The sequence below is a fragment of the Phaethon lepturus genome, unplaced genomic scaffold, assembly GCF_000687285.1.
Source record: "Phaethon lepturus isolate BGI_N335 unplaced genomic scaffold, ASM68728v1 scaffold2772, whole genome shotgun sequence".
NCBI lineage: Eukaryota > Metazoa > Chordata > Aves > Phaethontiformes > Phaethontidae > Phaethon > Phaethon lepturus.
This window is the reverse complement of record NW_010522425.1, coordinates 89,220-108,618: the sequence shown is the minus strand read 5'-3', so window position 1 is coordinate 108,618 and position 19,399 is coordinate 89,220. Positions and strand designations below refer to the sequence as shown.

The following is a 19,399-nucleotide window of genomic DNA, read 5'->3' as shown; positions in this document are numbered from 1 at the left end:
GTAGTGTCCCTCCATCTACAGCGTCATTTAGGATAAGTGACCTCAGAGGCCGAGGCCAAGGGCTAGGGTGAAGAGTGCAGGGACAGAAGCGAAGCCTGGCCCTCCCAAGGCTGGTGTAAGGCTACAGGATTTCACCTCAGAGCACCAGTTCCTGGGGCCAGGGGCACAGGCCCTGCGTTCAGGTTCAGCGGCCACAACAAAGGGCGAGGAGGAGGACAGAGCCTAGAGCTCCTATATTGGCTACAGGATTTCTCCCCCGAGCAGTTGGTCTAAGGCTGAAAAGGCCTCAAAGAAGATTAAGGGATAGGAACATCTGTTACACAGAGGGTGCTGGAGGTTGTTCAGCATGGAGGAAAGATGGCTCAGGGGAATCTGATCAATATGTATAAATACCTGATGGGAGAGTATACGACAGAACCAGACTTTCCTCCATGGTGCCCAGTGACAGGACAAGAGCCAATAGGTGCAGACTAGACACATGAAACTTCCTCTAAACCTAAAAAAAACACAAAAATGAGAGTAGTCAAACAGTGGCACAGGTTTCCCAGAGTGGCTGTGGAGTCTCCATCCTTGGTGATAGACTAAACCCAACTAGACGCATCCCTGGGCATCCAGCTGTAGCTGACCTTGCTTGGACCTTTGGCTAGATGATGTGCAGAGATCCCTTCCAATCTCAGCTATTCACTAACTCTGTGAGCAAAGTTAGTGAATAGAGCTAGTCTCAAGAGATGGACAAAGCCTGCAGGGCCAACCTGTGTGGGTGTCCTAAGGCTGCCCAAGACAGGAACTATTCATTCAGACGATGTTTGGGGGTCTCATACCAAAGTTTGAGGCCAGTATGTGACATACGTTAGTAATACTACTTTATGCTCTACTGTATTGCACTGAAAGATTAACATTCTCTTGAAAGCAGTCTGAATACTCTTTGGCTACTAAATGTGAAAATATACCAGATACAAACATGTCAGCTTTTTGGAAGTGGGAAATAACACTATTTTTGCACTACAGGGTTGTTTTTTTTGAGAAACTGAAGCCAACATCATAATCGCAGAGGAATCTGCAAACACCAGTCTCAAGTCACTGTCTACTGAATGTGGTGAATGTGCTGTCATACGGGCAGTAGAAAATCCAAAGGCATATAGCAGTGAATCTCTCCACGTTTGGCAGGAGGGATAGCAATCCTTTACAGAGGAACCCAGATGCAGCCCATCTCTCACAGGCCAAACCAAACAGCTTTATCATCTGTCTTCCGTGATACTGCAACTTCCTCCCATAAACTCTAGTCTCAGTTTTAAAAAAACCACAAACTGACTGGAAGCCCCTCAGCAGTTTGTCCTTGCAATTAGTTCTGCTTTGGTGGAAAAATGAAAACTGACAAATGGATTTAGGCTAAAAAAAGAGAGTTCCAAAATACTGCAATACCGAGGATGTCAAGAGATGTTTGCACTAAGTAAGGCAGACAGGATTTTATCAACATCAGCTATTTTGGGGAGAATATTCTAGTAGCTTGGGGTGGTGTGACTCAATTCTTGACACTAAGCTGTGATTTTTATATGTAATGCTTATCCTGCAGGAGCAATCAAGTCAGAGCAATGTCACTTTCCAACATAACTTCATCTCAGAAGGACCATCTCTGCAGTGTAACAATTGAACTCTTCCCTACTGTGGGTTTTACCCACTATGAATGGGATTAAGAATCTGGTTTCTGTAGGCCGTAACAGAGAAGACTTTTACTATCACTCTAATTTTGAACCTAAAACTGAGCATCCCTGGACTACTTTAAGTATTTCTCTATGCACACCTGGAAGTTGGATAGTACTGAAAGCTCAGACCCATCTGTATTAATAAAAAGAAAAAAAAAATATTACAGTATGATCTGTGACTCACCATAAGAGCAGCAATTCTCTTTTGGGAACTTCCTTCCATTTCCAAAGCCTCAGAAGTTACTTGATGGGCAAGGAACAGCAGAGTCCATCAGTGTGATCTAGGCGAGAAATAAATACAAAATCCAGCTACCTTCCAGAAATGCTGCGAGGTTATATGCCTGCATGGCTTTCTACACCGATTCTTTGCTTTGAAGAATCTCATTTTTCCCCAAACTTTTACCCACTTGATGCTGTCTTCCCCCTGCAAATGCACAACCCTGCCTTGTTACAGATCTTTCTGGGGAACCGGAGGGCCAGAAATTTAAGGAAGTTACCTCAATCTACAATTTGCTCTATTAATTTTAGCATCAGTGAAATACTGTGGTGGAGTATAAATCTTAAGATACTACTAAGTAAGCGTTGCCTTGTGTACTTCTGATGCATTTCACATCAACCCCAGTAGCAGAACTTCAGCATTCCGATATGAGTCGTCCATTACCGCATTCCCAAATGTGGTTACTAGAAACAAAATGGGTAGAAAAGCACTTGGGAAAAATGCCAAGAGAGAAGGTTGCTATCCCTCTTGTGCCAAACAGAGAGATTCACTGTGGTACGCCTTCGGATTTTCTGCTGCCCATATGAGCGCACAATTTGCCACCCTCAGCAGACAGTAACTTGAGACTGCTGTTTTGCACACACAGCCCATCATTTCAAACGCCTAAAACATTATTCAGTGAAGCTGTAGAGGTTTCATTCCACATTTTTAGCAGGACATTTGCTTTGGTAACTGTAGGTCAATTCTGCAACATCTGTTACTACGAACAAATGGAGGTTCTCTGAGCAGGTGTGTTGCACTTTGATCTCCCTAGGGAGTTCCCCTGCAGCTGGAAAAGAAGTCAGCTGACTCCAAATTTTTAATCTGTGAGGCTTTGCCTTCTGCACCACACAGTTGCTGCCTGACCATTTAAGACAGCAGTATCATTTGACAAACAGCAGGAAGAGCCAAATGTTTTCTCATTCTCATTATCAAATACATGAGTTACTACATGTTTTCAGACTATTCTTGGTGAAGCTTATTTTTCACCATTGCTATTTTTTGATTGCTCACATTATCTAATTGAATTAGGAGGTAAAGAATGGTCTTGTTTATTCTGCTGCTTGTGTACTCACTGCTTGACCTATGAACAGCAATCTATGTGATCAGTATATAGTTTATTATTTCAGTAAACAGGACATATATTATGGACCTTGCAAATTTCTTGATTTCCCTGCCTTTTCCTCAATTCCCAGCAAGACTGTAGTGCAAACAGTACGCAGAAGTCGTTGAAAAGCACTGTATGTGGGTGATGGGTGCAGAGGGGAGAATTTGAGAGAGTTTTAAAATAATGAAAGAGGCTTTGCCGGGAGCAGAAGGCCTGGCCGCGTACGCAAATGCAATTTCACAAAGTTGCCACTATAAGGGTCATCATCAATTAAAATACCAAGAGCGATGCTACTAAGGATGACAACTCCTGTCCCTAAAGCAAAGCAGCGAGCACTACTGCGTGCACTTAGCAAACCTGACCTGAACTGTGCAAGGCACAGCCCAAAACTTGTTTTCCCACTGAAAATGCATTGCCACTGCTGCGTAACACACAGTTCCCCTTCTGTCACCCCACTCCTTTAGTCTGGAGATAAACGCTTCTCCAACACAGTTCACAGTTATGACAACTGTAGTCTCATCAAATGAATCACTTTTTGCTTGTACTGGTTCTTTGCTCTTGCTTAGATTGAGGGACTACCATACAGAAGGACAATGGATTGTTTCCTTTTTCTTCTAGACTGCACATTTGATATTTAAAATTAAAAGTTCTTTTTCTTTAGTCTGTTCTCACAGCCAAAAGCTACAGACTCAAAACATGGGTAAAAGATTCCACTCAGCCATGCCTTGAGGTCCTGGCAGCCATTTCCTTGCAACATACTTCCGGCTTTCTGCACTTCCTTTCGCTTCTTCCCTGCCTTTATACAGACATCTCTCAGACCAAAACCCAGAATGTCCTCATTAGTGACTGTGAAGGTTCCAGAGCGCAGACCCCACAACTCAAGAAGTTAAGGAACTTGCCTGGGAAGAGATGTAGGTGGCTCTCAATCCCAGCTCCAGCGGACATTCAGCTGCTGCAGGAGTCATCTATAGTGCTTCACTGGGGCCTGGTTCCCCCACCAGCCTCCCCAAGCAGAACTTAAACAGCTGTCTCCCATCATGAGTCAAGTCATCTAACCTTATCAATCCAGCAGTAAAAAAGGAGCACCACCATTCCCAAGTCTTTTAACTCAACCTTCATGCAAAATTACACACTGAATTTGAGTCCACTCCTCCAAATTTCCAGGTCAGCCAAACCGATTTTTTTCAGAGATTCGACAAAAAGTTATCCTGTCTTTGTGTTCAAAATAGAGAGATCGAACAACTTTTTAACCACAGCAATCACCGTGAAGACTCTGGTTGTAATACTAATCACTTTCCCAAAAGAAGGTGCATTCCAGGTTCCTCTTCACTGTTCAAAGTACAGCTTTGCACTTGCGGAGGATACAAATACAGTACGACTAGCCTGCGTAACTGACCCCACCAATATCTACTATTTTCTAAGTTGCCGGTTAAGCTGTAAAAATCACTTCCTCTTTCAAGTCACTGCTACAGATAGTGAACAACGTTAGGGCAAGAAATTCCCCTCTCTGATCAATGAGAATCAGCCTCCTTTGTTGATTCTCCATGTAAAATTAATGTGAGGTTTTAATCCACTCATTATGAGATACTCTGACTTTGCTTGTAAATATCTCCTAAGAAGACAGATAAGGCAGAACGTATTAACAAGAGTCCCTTTGGTTTATGGTAATGCTGTTATGAATGCAGAATCAAATAACAAACAGTACAAAAAACATTTAATGCAAAGTTAAATACAATACAAACTTTATTAAAAATAGGTTGCAAGTGAAATACAGTAGAAATGGGAAACTACAGCAGTTTTGATGTTTTTCATAATAATGCACAGACAAATATGAAAAGCACTTTTACACATATTCACACTGGACCCAAACGCCCAATAGCGGCCAAATCCACTCGAGTGAAGGTTATAGGTATTTTTTTGCTAAGCCTTTTTCAGATTCTAGCAGCAACAGTAATTCAGCCACAGCATAAGGGTTTTTTTCTCCTTAAGAAAAATCTGTCACTGTAAGGCTGCTAGTGTTCTCAAGACAAATTGGGAGAGGCTTGCTTTTCCTGATTAACAGACATAGCAAGCATGCAGATCCTTCATTAACACTTTGAACCAGTTTAATCTTCTACTTCATATTTAACAGGTGAAACGGTAAAAGCACACTTTCAAATAAGAAACCTGAAATACGTAAAAAATATTTACACTCCAATTTTCATTAACTTGCATTTATTTATCATACAACTCTTATTAAAAGTGATTTCTTTCCTAAGGCAGTGAAAGTCTACCCCTTTGTGTTTGGAAGTGTGCACAATTCCCTAAATATATATTTATAAGAGAACAGTATGATACAGGAAAAAAAAAAATCATCTAAAGCCAGTAATGGGCTTTCTCAAATAGAAAATTTGTTTGGAATCACAATATATATTGTCTTAACATCACACAATGAGAAAAACTCTGATGAGGTCCTTATTCCCAACATCATCAGCCACATATGTATAGCTGAAGAATTAGAGGGAGGAAAAAGATTAACAATTTAAAATTAAATAAGGCGATTACAGTGTGAAAAAAATAGCTTGAACTGCCAAAAAGATTTTCAGTACAACAGTGATGGGACGTCAGCAAAGCCAGCTAGACTAAGAAGGGCTCGCTAGAACTGTTGCTTTGGCGTGAGCCAAGGAGGCTCGTGGCCAGCACGCTGAGTCTGTTAATGACCTTACGAACATTCCCACTCTCATCCTGCAGTATTATACTCGATGCTTCGCACTCGTGTGCCAGTTCACTTTTCCACAGAAAAAAAAAAGATATTGCTGAACTGATAATAGCACACATCAATACTTCTTCTTGCCTAGTAACTTCTAATCTACCTTTCTCAGAAAACATACAAATCCATTCTGCTCGCCTTGCAACTGGAATCATTGCTCCTCACCTTTAACACACAACTAACATTTTGGTCCTAACTGATGAAGGGCCACTAGTGTAGCCTACTACCTATTGCTTATGTAATTTTTAATAAAACAATTATCCAAAGGTTTTACCTTCGCATTCTGAAAGTCTGAAGCACATGTAGTGGGGATGCATCAACATACAGACTTTTCCGTAGCTACAGATAAATTCTTAGGCAACCATTTTAGACCAAACGAATATGTAGGACTAGAAATGGTTTTATTCCAAGGTTCTACCTACGGAATGTGTGTTATTCCAGTACTAAGTAATGGTAAGATATGTATTGATATGCTGATCATCGTATGAACACCATACAGGATGTCAAATTTGCATATAAAGTCTTACTTAAGGTGGCCAGGATACTGGCTTCTTATGAAACAACCTAAAAATACTAATTTCTAGTGCACAGTTTAGTTTAGGCAGTTCAAGCTATTCTCACTCTCTCTGCTCAGCAGCTAAAACAGAAGTGTGTCTGTAGAACACCAGGAAACAGAACTTATCTTTGACAAGTGCTACTTGGTCTGGTGCACAAGAACTTAACCCCCAAAACAGAAAGAAAAAAAAAGTTACCTTCACGTGATTCATATCTTTAAACTTTTACAGTGCTTTCATTGTATACCACAAGCTCCTGGCAAAGTAATCAGTTTTCTTGCTATTGCAACATCTCTAAATCTTAATTAACAGTCTTAGATACAGAGGAATCAAAGTCACTCCTTTCAGAAAACATTAATTTTCTGTTCATTAGTAGTGTGCCCCACATCTCAATCCCTCAATTTAGAGATCTTCAGTTATATCTGATAAGGTGCTTTAATCTTATTTTGTGTTCAACTCATTTTCCAGTTCCATTAATTTCCTAGAAGCTTTTACTTTATTGGATACATCCTGACCCTGTGAAAAAAGTCGTTGGCGCTCCCTGAACGTCAAGTTTTCTGGTGCTCCAGGTAAATCTGTATCTTGACTGGAAAGGGGAAAAAAAAAAAAGTCTTCATTATAATTCTTATCTACGATACCCTTAAATGTAGTCATTCTTAGTGACATGTATTGATGGGTAGCTTTTTTGACTACAGCAAAAGATTCTCCATTTAGTGTCCTGCAAGGTTTTGTTCCACACACATACCTTTAATTCTAACATCGTGCTATCAGTGAGACAAATTAGTAGCTCAGGAGCCATATCTGGCACATTAACATGAATGAAACTGCTTGCCAGTTTTCAAAGTGAAGTGCAGGTGTAAACCAAGGATCTGTCTGTGTTAGCACAGCATTGCTGTTATGCATAAATCCACAAGCTTTTCTATGGTGGCACATGCCTAGGAAAAAGCACTGGAATACAAAGCTTTTACGTCTCGGTAAGCAAAGCTACTGGCACTGAGGTATCAGGGGCTGCTACACCTCTGTATTTTATTCTATACTGGCAAAGCTTCCAAGTGCAATTGTTGCTTAAGCTCTTGCACTTAGTTCTTATCCTTGTAGCCAACCAAGTTTTGCATTATATGTTTCTGACCACCACAGTGAAGATCTCAAATCATTCTTCATTTTAGCTGTAACAATACTTCACATATGTGATTAACTCTCATATAACAAAGTTTTAATATATATGTTTAATTTTCTTGATTAGAAGAGGTTTCACTTTTAGCCCAAGGAGGTCTCTGCTCTGCACACTCCACCAAAACAGTAAGTACATTTTAAAATGCAGAATTGGGCTAACAACTTTTACAGAATCCTAGCCAAGCCCAGTCATATCTTCAGTACACTACACAGTAAAGCTTGCCACTTACATGTAAGATATTTTTGCTCATTACAACTTTGATAAGAACCCCACTTGAGAAGTACCGTTCAGATTTATAAATTCACCTAAAACAGTTTAAGCTGTTCATTTACAATGATTTACTGAGTTTATTCAGTTGTAGCACTGAAATTTGCTGCTGTGAAGTAGTACTTCAGATCACCTAAAGACTTGTGAGGAACTCTTGTATTTTATAGTAACCCAAGATACTCCAGAGCCAAGTGCAGAACTCCTGAATAGCCCACAGAGATACAACAACAACAGAAAATATTGCACAAGTTGGCCAAGTCAGGTGTATAAAAGTTAATGGACTCCTGCATGTCACCTTTTAGATCTTTTGTCTCTTGGGTCCCGATAAACTTCATGGGCCCCACCAGCTGCTCCTGTAGATCCAGTGTATGAGTTTATTCCTTATGCAAAAGAAAAAGTAAATTGAAGGACTGCAGTTATAACACAAAAGTTTTATATTGTATGTCTGCAAAAAGGTGCAGTGCTTCTTTCAAGAAATAATCTCAAACTGGTATCAGAAGTAAATTTAGAGGGTCATCTGACCCTCTGTAGAATCTTTAAAACCAATACTACTAAATTCCACGTCCCCTCAAAACAGCTGTAATTTTTTTATTCCTAATTTTGAGTCAGAACATGTTTTGTTTCGATTATCCAGCACATACCAAATCATGGTCTTTATCTTATTACGGCTTACTGTGAGACAGACATCAGAAGTTGTTCAAGAAGACTGACACAAAGAGCAACACACTTCATTATCCTGTAACAAGCTCCACAGGAAATAAGTTAGCTGCAGCTGCTCTCTTTATGAGGCTAAGAGTAAGCTAAGATTAGTATATATCATCTTTGCAATTCAACAGTCAGAATTTTTGTCTCTGTTTAGTCTGATTAACTGTATAATTCAGAAAATGCCCCCCCCCCCCCAAAATTTCAAGCAAGTATCTTGCAGCACTGCACCTTTAGTTTAAGTTGATAAAACACACAGGGTTTACACATTATATTAATTCTTTCTAAAGGCCACAAGACAAAACCTTTTCTTTACAAACAAAAAGTTTAATAATTTTGTCTCTATTTAAGACCATTTTCTATTAGGAACTGTCAGAAAAAGAGTAAAAGTAAGTAACAGCACAATACTCAGATTTGTCTTCAGACAGTTCTGGTCTCAATATTGTACATGTTATGTCTTGTGAACCTTCTCTGGTACAGAAGGAAATGTTTCCTTCTTCCACTGGTATAGGTTACTTCTCATGAATATTCAATAAAAGAGACATACGAGGCTGGTGCACACAGCCAATTTAAGTAGCATGTTGCAGGCTAAATTTTTTCCACCAAAAATTTGTAGCAGACCAAATCACACTAGGTATGCCAGGCATATGAAGTTTTTTTGTTTTCCTTTCAGACACAAGTCTAAATGCATACAGATACTACCTTTCGTACTTTGAAAAGTCCGGATCCACATGCTTTAGGACAGTAGTTTTGATTTGGGTGTTGGCTTTTTTCTTGGTTAGCTGACAGACCCAACGGTCTTAAGAGACCCAGTGGAAGAAGGTATGAGAGCAAAATTTGCAAAAGCGTGGTTTACTAGAGTTAACGTTCAGAACAGAAAAAGAGCTATAAAGGACAGTAATGTAACAAAGTCAGCGAGATGGGAGATGGTAAACTGCACAGTGAATTCTGCATTTTGTGCAAACGGCTTTGTACGTTACGCAGGCAGTCTTCAGAGAAGCTTGAGCAATCAGGTGAAGTTAACCTGTTCTCATGGCTATTTTAAAAATTACGAAATAAGAGTATTCAGAATTAGTTGTATGGTTTATGAATTAGGTTATTAAAGGCGAAGCATCATAATACAATATTCCTTAATGGTTACCAAAACCCTAACCAAATCTTTGTACGTTGTCCTTCTGATTCTCTTCCAGAAAAAACAAACGTGCACACACAAAAAGTATCACTGAACATTTCACTTTCCTGAGATTCATTTTTCCATTAAAATTAACAGAAAGCAGGATTGGGACATGCAATTACATGTGAAATGGCATTCTGGATTGTGGATGATGGGAGGCAGGAAGAGAAGTGTTGGTGACAACTAGTGACTGATGGTTCTAGAGTTACTTAATTCATTCCATGTACAGCCTTCAAAGTGCCAAATAAGGAAGGAAAGCAAGGGCCTTTGGAAGACTACGTGCTGGGAAGGAAGGCATATTTTACACACTACTACAGTCAGTTTCAAGTAAGAATTTCTAGAAAAAGAAATTTTGTTCTTTCAAAAGTCCTTTGAAAGAACAAAAATTCAGTTACAAACATGGAATACAAAAATTTCATGTCAGCAGCCTGCCATTTCAGAATATTCCTAAAAGCCAGCTAAGAGATAGTCATAGTGCTTAAAGAGAATCTTTTCCACTTATTTCCTGTCTGTCTTTAATGTTATTTTAACTCATTAATTGTGTCATACAAGGTACTCAAAATCTAGAGTCATTCTGATACAGAACAGTGATTTGGGATCACTGGTTGTGGGTTGGTTTATCAGTGGGATCACATGGACTGCAGGTAGGAAATAATGGAATTACTTGCATTGTATTGGCAGCACACAGCAGGTAGCGCACAGTGTGTCTACTTACGCTCCAGTCTAATGACAACACACTGAAAAGCTAAAACCTTCCCTCACCTTCCTTTAAGATTTGGAACCTATGACAGAGCCAGACAGAAGTGACAGATGGGCTTGCAGGACCCACAGGGACTACTACATCACGAGATCTCATGGGCAAAACCAGAGCAAATAAACAGGATTTTTTTTTTTTCCCCTTTAAACAAGTTATCAGTGTGGATACTTTTTATGCAACCTGGGTGATGTACTGACCCCAAAGAGTGAAATTGCTAAGCATCACTTTTATCAGTTCGACAGTAGTAACAACCGAGCCAAACTACTGTCCTTTCAGCAATATTAAAATGCTGTTGAGAGGTTCTCTTTGGCACTGGAAGCAGTCCCACTGTAGCCGAAGCTAATCTGCCCTGCAAAGGAAAAGATGCCTTGCTGGAAAATGATGACTTGAGCCTTAATGGAAAAGGATGCAGACAGAGCTCTGAGTATCACATACCTGTATGGCCTCATACACATCCTAAATCAGATTCACATGCTACTGCAGCTGCATTGGGAGTGCTCCCAAGAGATGGAACTGATTCTGAGGCTTGTATGCTCCCTATGGCCAGGGCACACCACACCTCTGATTAGAAAGGAAGTGATTTTCATCATTTGTTAGGTGGCCAAAAAGGTGATATACCATATTGTAGGCTTCCACGTTAGTCATTGAGACTTGAATCCAGTAAGCAAGTTAGCCATTCAGCTAGAAGCCAGCATAAACTTTCCCCTGCTATCTCAGGTGACTTGCTACCCTTTGCATTTTGGAAGGATGATCTGATCAGCTGGAGTTGGTTGTCAGGCATCTGTTGACTTCCAGCACAAGTGAAAAGAATGAACTAGGGGAATGTCATGGCCACTGCTGCCTTCCAAAGAATATAGAAGAAGAAAACAAATATAGTGGAAGCACTGGCAGATGCTGCTATTTAAAGACAAAATCTTTTATTAATAAACTGCAAATTTATTAGAGTGAGATCTACACAGACAACAGTTTAAAAAAATTTAGCATGGAACTTTGGACTGAATTAGCTTTGAATTCCTGAGTATAGCTAAATTAGTACTCTGCAGATAAAATATGGTGCTGAAGTTACTTGCAGCTAGAGTTCTACTTGAAATTAAACTCCATTATGGAGACAAAGAAATGCAGAAGGGGAGGGAAGGATTAAGGCAAAAAGCACTAAGATTAAATTTAAATTTTTGTGTGTCTCTGCAAGAAAACGACTCTGTACAAATCAGAAGTACGGGAATGGTGCCTAATACATGAAACTATGTAGCTTGTCCTCTATGTCTCTTGTATATTTAAGAACTGTGTCTACCAAGGTCATTTTTAAAGCCATTTGCACGCACCATTAAGAGAGAGAACCCTCGTACCAATAACAAAAGCAGAAGATAGGCTCTGTCCATAAACCCATTAGAAAAGGTTCCCTGTGTTCAAGAAAGGTGCACTTCCAGATGCCCTGTGTAACCAGTGGTCAGTCATACAAAACAAATCACTGAAAGATACAGGATGAAAGCCAAAACCAACAGTACTTTGAATTGGTTGAGAAACAGTTAAAATCACTTCCGATTCATTCTGTGAAAGATGGAATTTTTGCTTTTGAAGAGTCTGGGTAAGGAACAAGGAAATTTGATAGATCAAAACAATTAAAAATTGGAGGATTCATATTAATATCAGGATTTAAGTTAGATCACCATACTGAACATAGTGATTAAGCGGGAGGAAAAAACGAATCATAAAGGAAGCGATTCAATCTACAGCACCAGAGTTGAAAACACGAGGACAGTTCTGTAGAGACGATTGATTTCATGGTGTCTACCTTTAGAGCTGCTGGCATGGATGAAACTTGGTTTGTTTGGTGGGGTTGGGGGCTGGCTTTTTTTGGCAGTAGTACTGTTGGCATTGACTGCAGATGACTGGAATGAGTTGGAAAGAAAGAGGCCGTCTGAAACTGGGCGAGGCTGGCGGGAGGGCTGCTGTGGCTTAAGGATGGCAGGAGGAAAGTCACCATAAGATTTTCTTGTGCTGGAGTACTTATCCTGACCTGCTAGATTGGAATCCTCCTCCTCCTCATCATCATCATTGTATGCAACAAACTTGGCAGTATAAATCGTGTCAGGGGAGAGGACCTGTGTTTTGAGGTAAGAGGTGTTTCGCTGAGGTGGGGGAGGAGGAGCGTTAGATGAAGGGGTTGGGGATGGGAGTTCATATTCCCGTGGAAGTGGAGGTCTGTACAGACCAGGCTCGTCAGGTTCCAGTAATCTTCGTTCTGCTTCATCATGCTGCCTGCGCCTTTCAGCCTCTAAGCGACTGTAATACTCCTCTTCCTGTCGCCTCTGTAAGTCCAGAGGGAACAGAAACACAGTGGTCAGAAAGACAGACATTTCACTCTAAGAGAGATGTAAGTTCTCCATCACCGAGCTACAAACATCTTTTTTTGGTCTCCTTTTCTGGCAATAACCAGGGCATCTATATGGGCTCATACAAAGAATATTTACTACTATGAAAAAACCCCAGCAGATGTCCTGTAACACAGCTTTGCTGTTCTTCCCAGGTTTATCACTGCCTCTGGTAACTAAGGCAGCTGCCTGTGTGAACTAAGGGGAATTCCAGCATTTATTACTCAAAAGGTAACAGTTAGTAAGGGGTAGATTTACTAAAGCTGTAAAGAATCTGTGGGAGGGGGAAATAACTAAAATTAACTACCGTCTTAAAAAAGGACCTTTGTAATTTTGCTGCATGATGTAAATTAATCAACAGAGCCTTGGAAGAGATGACTCCTAACAAAGCTTCTAGTATAAATACCAGGAAGACTACTTTCACATAGAAGTCAAATTACAAAGAACTTTTCTAAAACAGACATCAAAAACCTGTTTTTTTAAAAGTATTTATAAAAAACAAATTAAAAAAACCTATGCCAATTATACTTATATGCGGTATTAACCATTTAAAAGGACATGAAATATCTTCTATATATTTTTCCAGTTTAAAAGATTTTTCCTGTTTTAAACTAAACAGCATTTAATTCTGTTCAGCTCTTGTCTAAGCCACATTGTAAATTAATACAAGGATCTATTCAGTAGTTTGTTTGATAATGAATTAAAATGTGTATTTGTAAAGCATGTTACAAAAAAACCCCTTTTGTCTAAGCATAGTATAACTTTTTTAATTATGTATTTATTTTTTTAGCTTACTAAAAAAAAAAATATTCTGATCTTGTTTATCTAGAGCAAAGACATGAAACTCATCTCCCTAAAACCACTGTAGTGATGGCAGATGTATGAGTGTCTCAGTCAAGATCTGTCAGTGAAAACCCTTTCAAGGATGTGTGTGATCCAAATGTCATTTGGCTGTGTCATTGTCAGAAATTAAGAAAGCCTTGGTTGGTTTTTGGTTGCCCTTTTTAAAATTTATTTTAAACTTCCTACCATGTATTTTTAAATACTTTCCACAGTCCAGATACACCTTCCTTCCTTCTCAGCTATCACCACCCTCAGTTTAGCTTTCTTCTACTCATCAACCCATACTGCTCATGGAAAACAATCTAACAAAACAAATTAACAAAGTGAATATATCTGAGCAAATATATATTTTTTTCAAAAATCCTTAATCTTCCAAGATGAAATTTCTTGCAACATTAAAAGCTAGCCCTCTTTCTTCATTCTGAAGTTAGTGTTACTAACAGGCAAGTCTTCAATCTCAACAAAAGTAACTGTTCTTTCTCTAGGAAGAAGAGGGCTCTTAGCACACGTGTCAAGAGTCAAAGCAGGTGCTCTGCCTTCCAGTTTTGAACAATAAAGCTCCTCATATTCATGTGTAATGTTCTGAAGGCACTCAGGAGCCTAAATTTTTAAACTCTATTTGATTGCACAGTGACTTATCTGCTGAAATTATTTACTTCCTTCCTAGAAACTAACTCCTTTTCCTCCCATAGTCCAAACATAAAAGACAATATGGAGTACTCATCTCCACTCCACCGTATTCCATATTTCTCTCTCTGTACCTGTAAACAATTATTACTGCAAAAATATTTAAGTGCCATCTCTGAGACACAAGAAAGCCCACCACGACTGTAACTCAATCATTGTAATAAAAAAGGTGGGCAAGTCCTGTTGTGGGCTGAAGGAAGCCAGGAGGCAACTGATTTCTGCCGTAACTTTCAGAAAAGTCTCTGAAGGCAAGCCCTTGCCACTGCTAAAAGCCTTCAGCCAGTAAGTCCACGGTAGTATTTCTGCAATACCAGTCAACTCTGGGCACCACAAATGGGATATTTAATCACTTTTTGTTTTATATTGGATAGACGGAAGCTTTGGGCCATGACCGTTATCACTAGGGCTAGCACGTTTAATGCCTGCTGGCCCAACACTGAGCTGTTACTGGCCAGGCTAAAGAGGAGAGGCCTGTAAGAACCCCTGAAGCACCCAGAAGACCACAACCTTTTCTTCAGCCTCTCTTCTGGTCCGCTCCTCCTCTTGCTGTCGGCGCTCTTCCTCCTGCCTGGCCCTGTCTTCTGCTTCTCGTTTGCGCATTTCTTCCAACTGTTGCTGCCGTCTGCGTTCTTCATCCTGTAACTAACAGAGACACATCTTTAATTTTTTTGTCACTGGTGGATAAGAGGGGTCAAAAAACCAGTAACCTGAGTTTTCGCATCCAAAAATAACTCATTCAGTAGTAAACGCCGTACTACAGATAAATCAATATAATTTCCAGCTGTTAAGAGTACGCTTTGTTACATTGGTTTCCCGGGGGGGGGGGGGGAATAAATGGACAGAACTACACACATAAAAGCACAAAACACAGAGGGAGACATTTCTAGCAGTCATATATGAACCCCTAGCAAAAGACTGAGGTGACTCACATTCCAGGCAGCTTCAGCAACCATAGTCTCATAGGTACAGTAAAGTGAAATTAAATACTTGGAACCAACAGTCCACAGCTCCAGCAGCCAATTGGGTTTTTCATTTTGGATTAGTATTGAAGCACTGGAAAATCATGACTCATTAGTCGAAGGGTCAATCCATTTAAAGTAACAGGCTCATTCAGCAAGTCTGCAAATAGTCTCGGGAGATAAATAAAATCTCCCACTGTATCTGCAACAGATGTGTTGTGTTTTGGAAAAAGCAGAGTGAGGCAAAGAAATCTTTGACTGCTGAGATTGAACAGCTCACATGAACAACTGATGCCCAACAGACAATACTATTTTATATATGCTTACAATAAACACTGCACAGATAAGAACACTGAGCAACTATCCACACTTTGCACAGTTCTCTAAAGCTAACAGCATCTAGGCCCTTGAGGGACAGAAATATTCACTGGCACAATAGTATTCAGAAGTAGAAATTAACTGGACTACATGCTGGGTTGTTTCTTACTGCAGCATATGTTGTAAAGTGATTTCCCTGCCCTCGCCCCAATCTTCTGTGTGTGTGTGTGTATATATATGCAATATATACTCTGTGTGTGTATATATATATATAAAAAATTTATATATACTCTGTGTGTGTGTGTATATATATGTATCTCATGCTATAAGCTGCATGTAACATGGATACTTCTCTACTCCTGGATTTTTACAATCCAGTTTCATTTAGAGAGAAAAAGCCCTTAAGATGCAAAGCAATAATGATATAGTAAGAGAAATTTAATCTGAATAGACTTCATGGGGACAACCTTCATGTAGGCATCTCTCCCCTCCCAATTAATTAACAAGAAATGTTCTTTAAAGCAGATGAGGTTTTCCAGACAATTTCCCAACCAATTCTAAAAAAGAAATTTTTTTAGTGACTAATTTTCTAGTTATTATTTCCCCACACTTTTCATGCAGTATTTGTGTTATGGGTATCTTACAACCTTGTACAACAGCTGATTTTGAAACCATTTGCCTTCTACATCTTCAAGCAGCTATACAGACTAATTTGAAGTGAAAACACCTCTAATTTGAAGTGTTAAAAACCACCACTTTTGAGCATGAAAGCTAAAGAACAAAATTAATTACTTTCACATAGGCAGGAATTTGGCAAATGTATGCTAGAGAATGCTACCTCCAAGGAAACTCCCCTTATTTAGGGCTAAACCTTTTGTAATTCCTAACTGGAAACAACATAAAGATAGAGATCAAGCTCAATATGTACGGTAGAGCAAGGAATAAAGTAATTAACCAATTCCCTGCTTGGATTAAGACCTCTTCTTGTCTTGGTTATTGAAAAGACATTAGTTTAGCAAAGGAGATAATACTGCTGTCAAAAGGAAAGACAGCTAGTAATTCAAAACAGTTTATAGAAGAGAAATGATTTCCTCTTAAAAAAAAAAAAAAAGAGAGAGGGTGAAAAAACTGCACACTGACCAAAAAAATACAGGAAAACTTGACTCTGTCCCAGTTGCATTTGGAGAAAAAACTCTGAACAGGGCAGTTACTGATCCCAGGTTATGGCATGGATGCCTTTTTGCTTAGTAGCAAATATTCCTATTCAAATGCACTTAAACAAGAAAATATTTCAAACTAAATTAAAGCGTAAGGTTTACTTTCTTGTGAGCTTAACCAAAGAAAGAAGGGAAAACGGGGCAGGTTGCTCACTCGGGAACTGCTGTCAACATCTGACCCATAACAATTGCAAAGACAACTGTATCCAGGCGAGAGGCTATTCTAAACATAATACCTAGTAAAAAGGCCAGAAACGATACGTAAGGCACAAGTGGGAATAGAGCAACTCTTACAGAGTGACGTTTCATTTTTTCACGATTAGTAACTAGTTTCTGCTTCAGAGCGTTGCCAGACCAAGGCAGGCAGCGGTGGGACGGCGAGGCACGCCAGAGCACACGGCAGCAGCTGTGTTTCTGAGGGCGTACAACAGTACCCAGCTCAAACCCAGCTCCCTAGTCGCCACGATGCGAAGGAGAGCTAGCTTCACGTCCCGTTTTGAGTAAGAGGGATAGCAGAGTCCCAGGCTGCTATTTGGATTTAATACTTCTCTATCCAAATTAGTTTTTCTCTAGTTTTCACGTGATTTGCTGTACTGCCAGGGTTTCTCAAAACAGGACATGTTTATATTGTAACAGGTAGGAACAACTGATCCGTATAAGCCAGAGCAACGGAGAAGGCATTCTCCCAGCTGCAACTGAGTGAAGCGGCTAAGCACAAAACACTAATTCTTTCCCCTCGCTTTGTCCCAGCCCTAGCGAAAGGGCCAACAGCTCGCTCAGCTGCAGAACTCTATCCGCCTATCGCCAACACACGCTTGCAGCGCTACTCCTACTTAGGAGAGGGCAAGAACGGCCACCCTCCTTCTGAGCTATTGCTCCTTGTAATGGATCATCCCATCGGCTCCTTTATCAGAAATGTTAAGATACTCATGGGACCGGCAGGCACTCTGGAAGTCTCAAATTCCAGAAAAAATTAATTTCTCCAAGCACTGCTTAGAGTGCTTTAAAAGAAGTTCCAGAGGAACCTTACATTTATACCTTTTTATTTATGACAAATAACGCTGGGTCAGATCTGTTAGTGGCCCAGTGAATCTAAAAAGACAAAGACTGGCCAAGCTGACAATTCATGCATTAGCTATTTATTACCTTTCACCAGCCTTTTAGTTAGCAGAACACCTACCATCAATGCTCACATTAGACATACACAAAAGAGCATGGAACATTCTAAAGTGTATTTTTTTTCGCCCCTAGAAACTACAAAGCAATTTATTGAGTACATGAAGTGGTACAGGATAGATGCAACTATGCCCAGAAAGTCACGTGAACAGTATGAAAATGATGAAATTAGGAAAAAGAGGTATTTGCTGGGTATAATGTTCAACATCATCTGTTTCAGAATTAGCTTGTTTTCTTTTTTAAAGCTAAATTTATGAACATAACAAATCCTCGACTGATTCAGGCCATGGATCCATCTAGCGCAATATTCTGTCTCTGAACACAGCAAGAGCAGCTGCACGTGAGCCTGGCCATTTCTTCTAAAAGGTCAGGTTGGACGGGACTCTGAGCAACCCGGTCTAGTTGAAGCTGTCCCTGCTCACTGCAGGGAGGCTGGACTAGATGGCCTTTAAAGGTCCCTTCTAACCCAAACTATTCTAACGTTTCTATCATCCCCGACATTCAGCACAGTACTAGAGATGTCAGCTGGCACAGCCTTGTACAATCCTCTGAGTAGCTGTTTACAGGCACGATGTCTATGAATTTGTCTAATCCATTTTTAAAGCCGATGATACTGTCTGACTTCACAACCTCCTGTCACAGAAAGATCCAAGAAGTTTACAGCCTGCTTGGCAAAGTACTTTTGTACTATACAGTGGCAGCTCCAGGGACCAAGGCTTAAGCAAAAAAATACAGGAGTGGTAATAAGAAAAAACATTGATAGATATGAAGTCTGAAAAATCCATGACTCCTGGCTTGTCCTTTAATTCAGAAAGCTGACACACTTCACCCATTTCCCTGCTGTCAACTGCTTAACACTTATGTACCACACAGATACAAACCCGAACACCTTAGATACTGACTTACTAAGTTATCTGAAGTATGTACTTTAAAAGATGATTTTTTAAAAAAATAAAGCAGTGATGAATATCTGAATTTATATTTTTAACATCATGTTTACATTTTTTTCCAGCAGCACAAATTAATTATACTAACAGGACTTGCAAGCATTGCCCTTCTTTCAAATTGGTATATTAATGATACAGAAATACACTTTGAAGGGGACATTTCTTCTGTAGAAGACTACAGAACTCATCTCCAATAAGAGCTTTATAAAATACATCATTAGCTGGAGTCATAGCAATTACTGCCGCAATTTGAAAGCCTGTCATGTTTTTGATGCAAGAGAATGGTACTAACCAATTGAAACTGAAATTATATGGTAACTTAATAATTGCATGTTTATGTGACCTACTTGGAAACATTAGTTCAGAAGTAATTTCTAAGTGTACAACCCATTTTTACTTTAATGAGACAATGGTAACAGCTGTAAACAACAGGGTT

The 19,399-nt window shown here is 39.7% G+C and overlaps 1 protein-coding gene across 2 annotated transcripts in view; it reads right to left on the bottom strand.

The window, feature by feature from the left end:
- Nucleotides 1-6,095: 6,095 nt before the first annotated feature.
- The window catches only part of MLLT4 (myeloid/lymphoid or mixed-lineage leukemia (trithorax homolog, Drosophila); translocated to, 4), a 101,326-nt gene continuing 88,022 nt past the window's right edge, over nt 6,096-19,399 (bottom strand). The window contains exons 28-31 of one of the 2 annotated variants that reach the window (XM_010281797.1): nt 14,854-14,988; nt 12,657-12,753; nt 8,107-8,191; nt 6,096-6,956 (exon numbers count right to left, since the gene is read on the bottom strand). In XM_010281797.1, the coding sequence (XP_010280099.1) occupies nt 6,812-6,956; nt 8,107-8,191; nt 12,657-12,753; nt 14,854-14,988 (462 nt within the window). In that variant the 3' untranslated portion in view covers nt 6,096-6,811. Of the gene's footprint in view, nt 6,957-8,106; nt 8,192-12,461; nt 12,754-14,853; nt 14,989-19,399 lie in introns of both variants that reach the window. The other variant, XM_010281796.1, reaches the window with a different exon arrangement.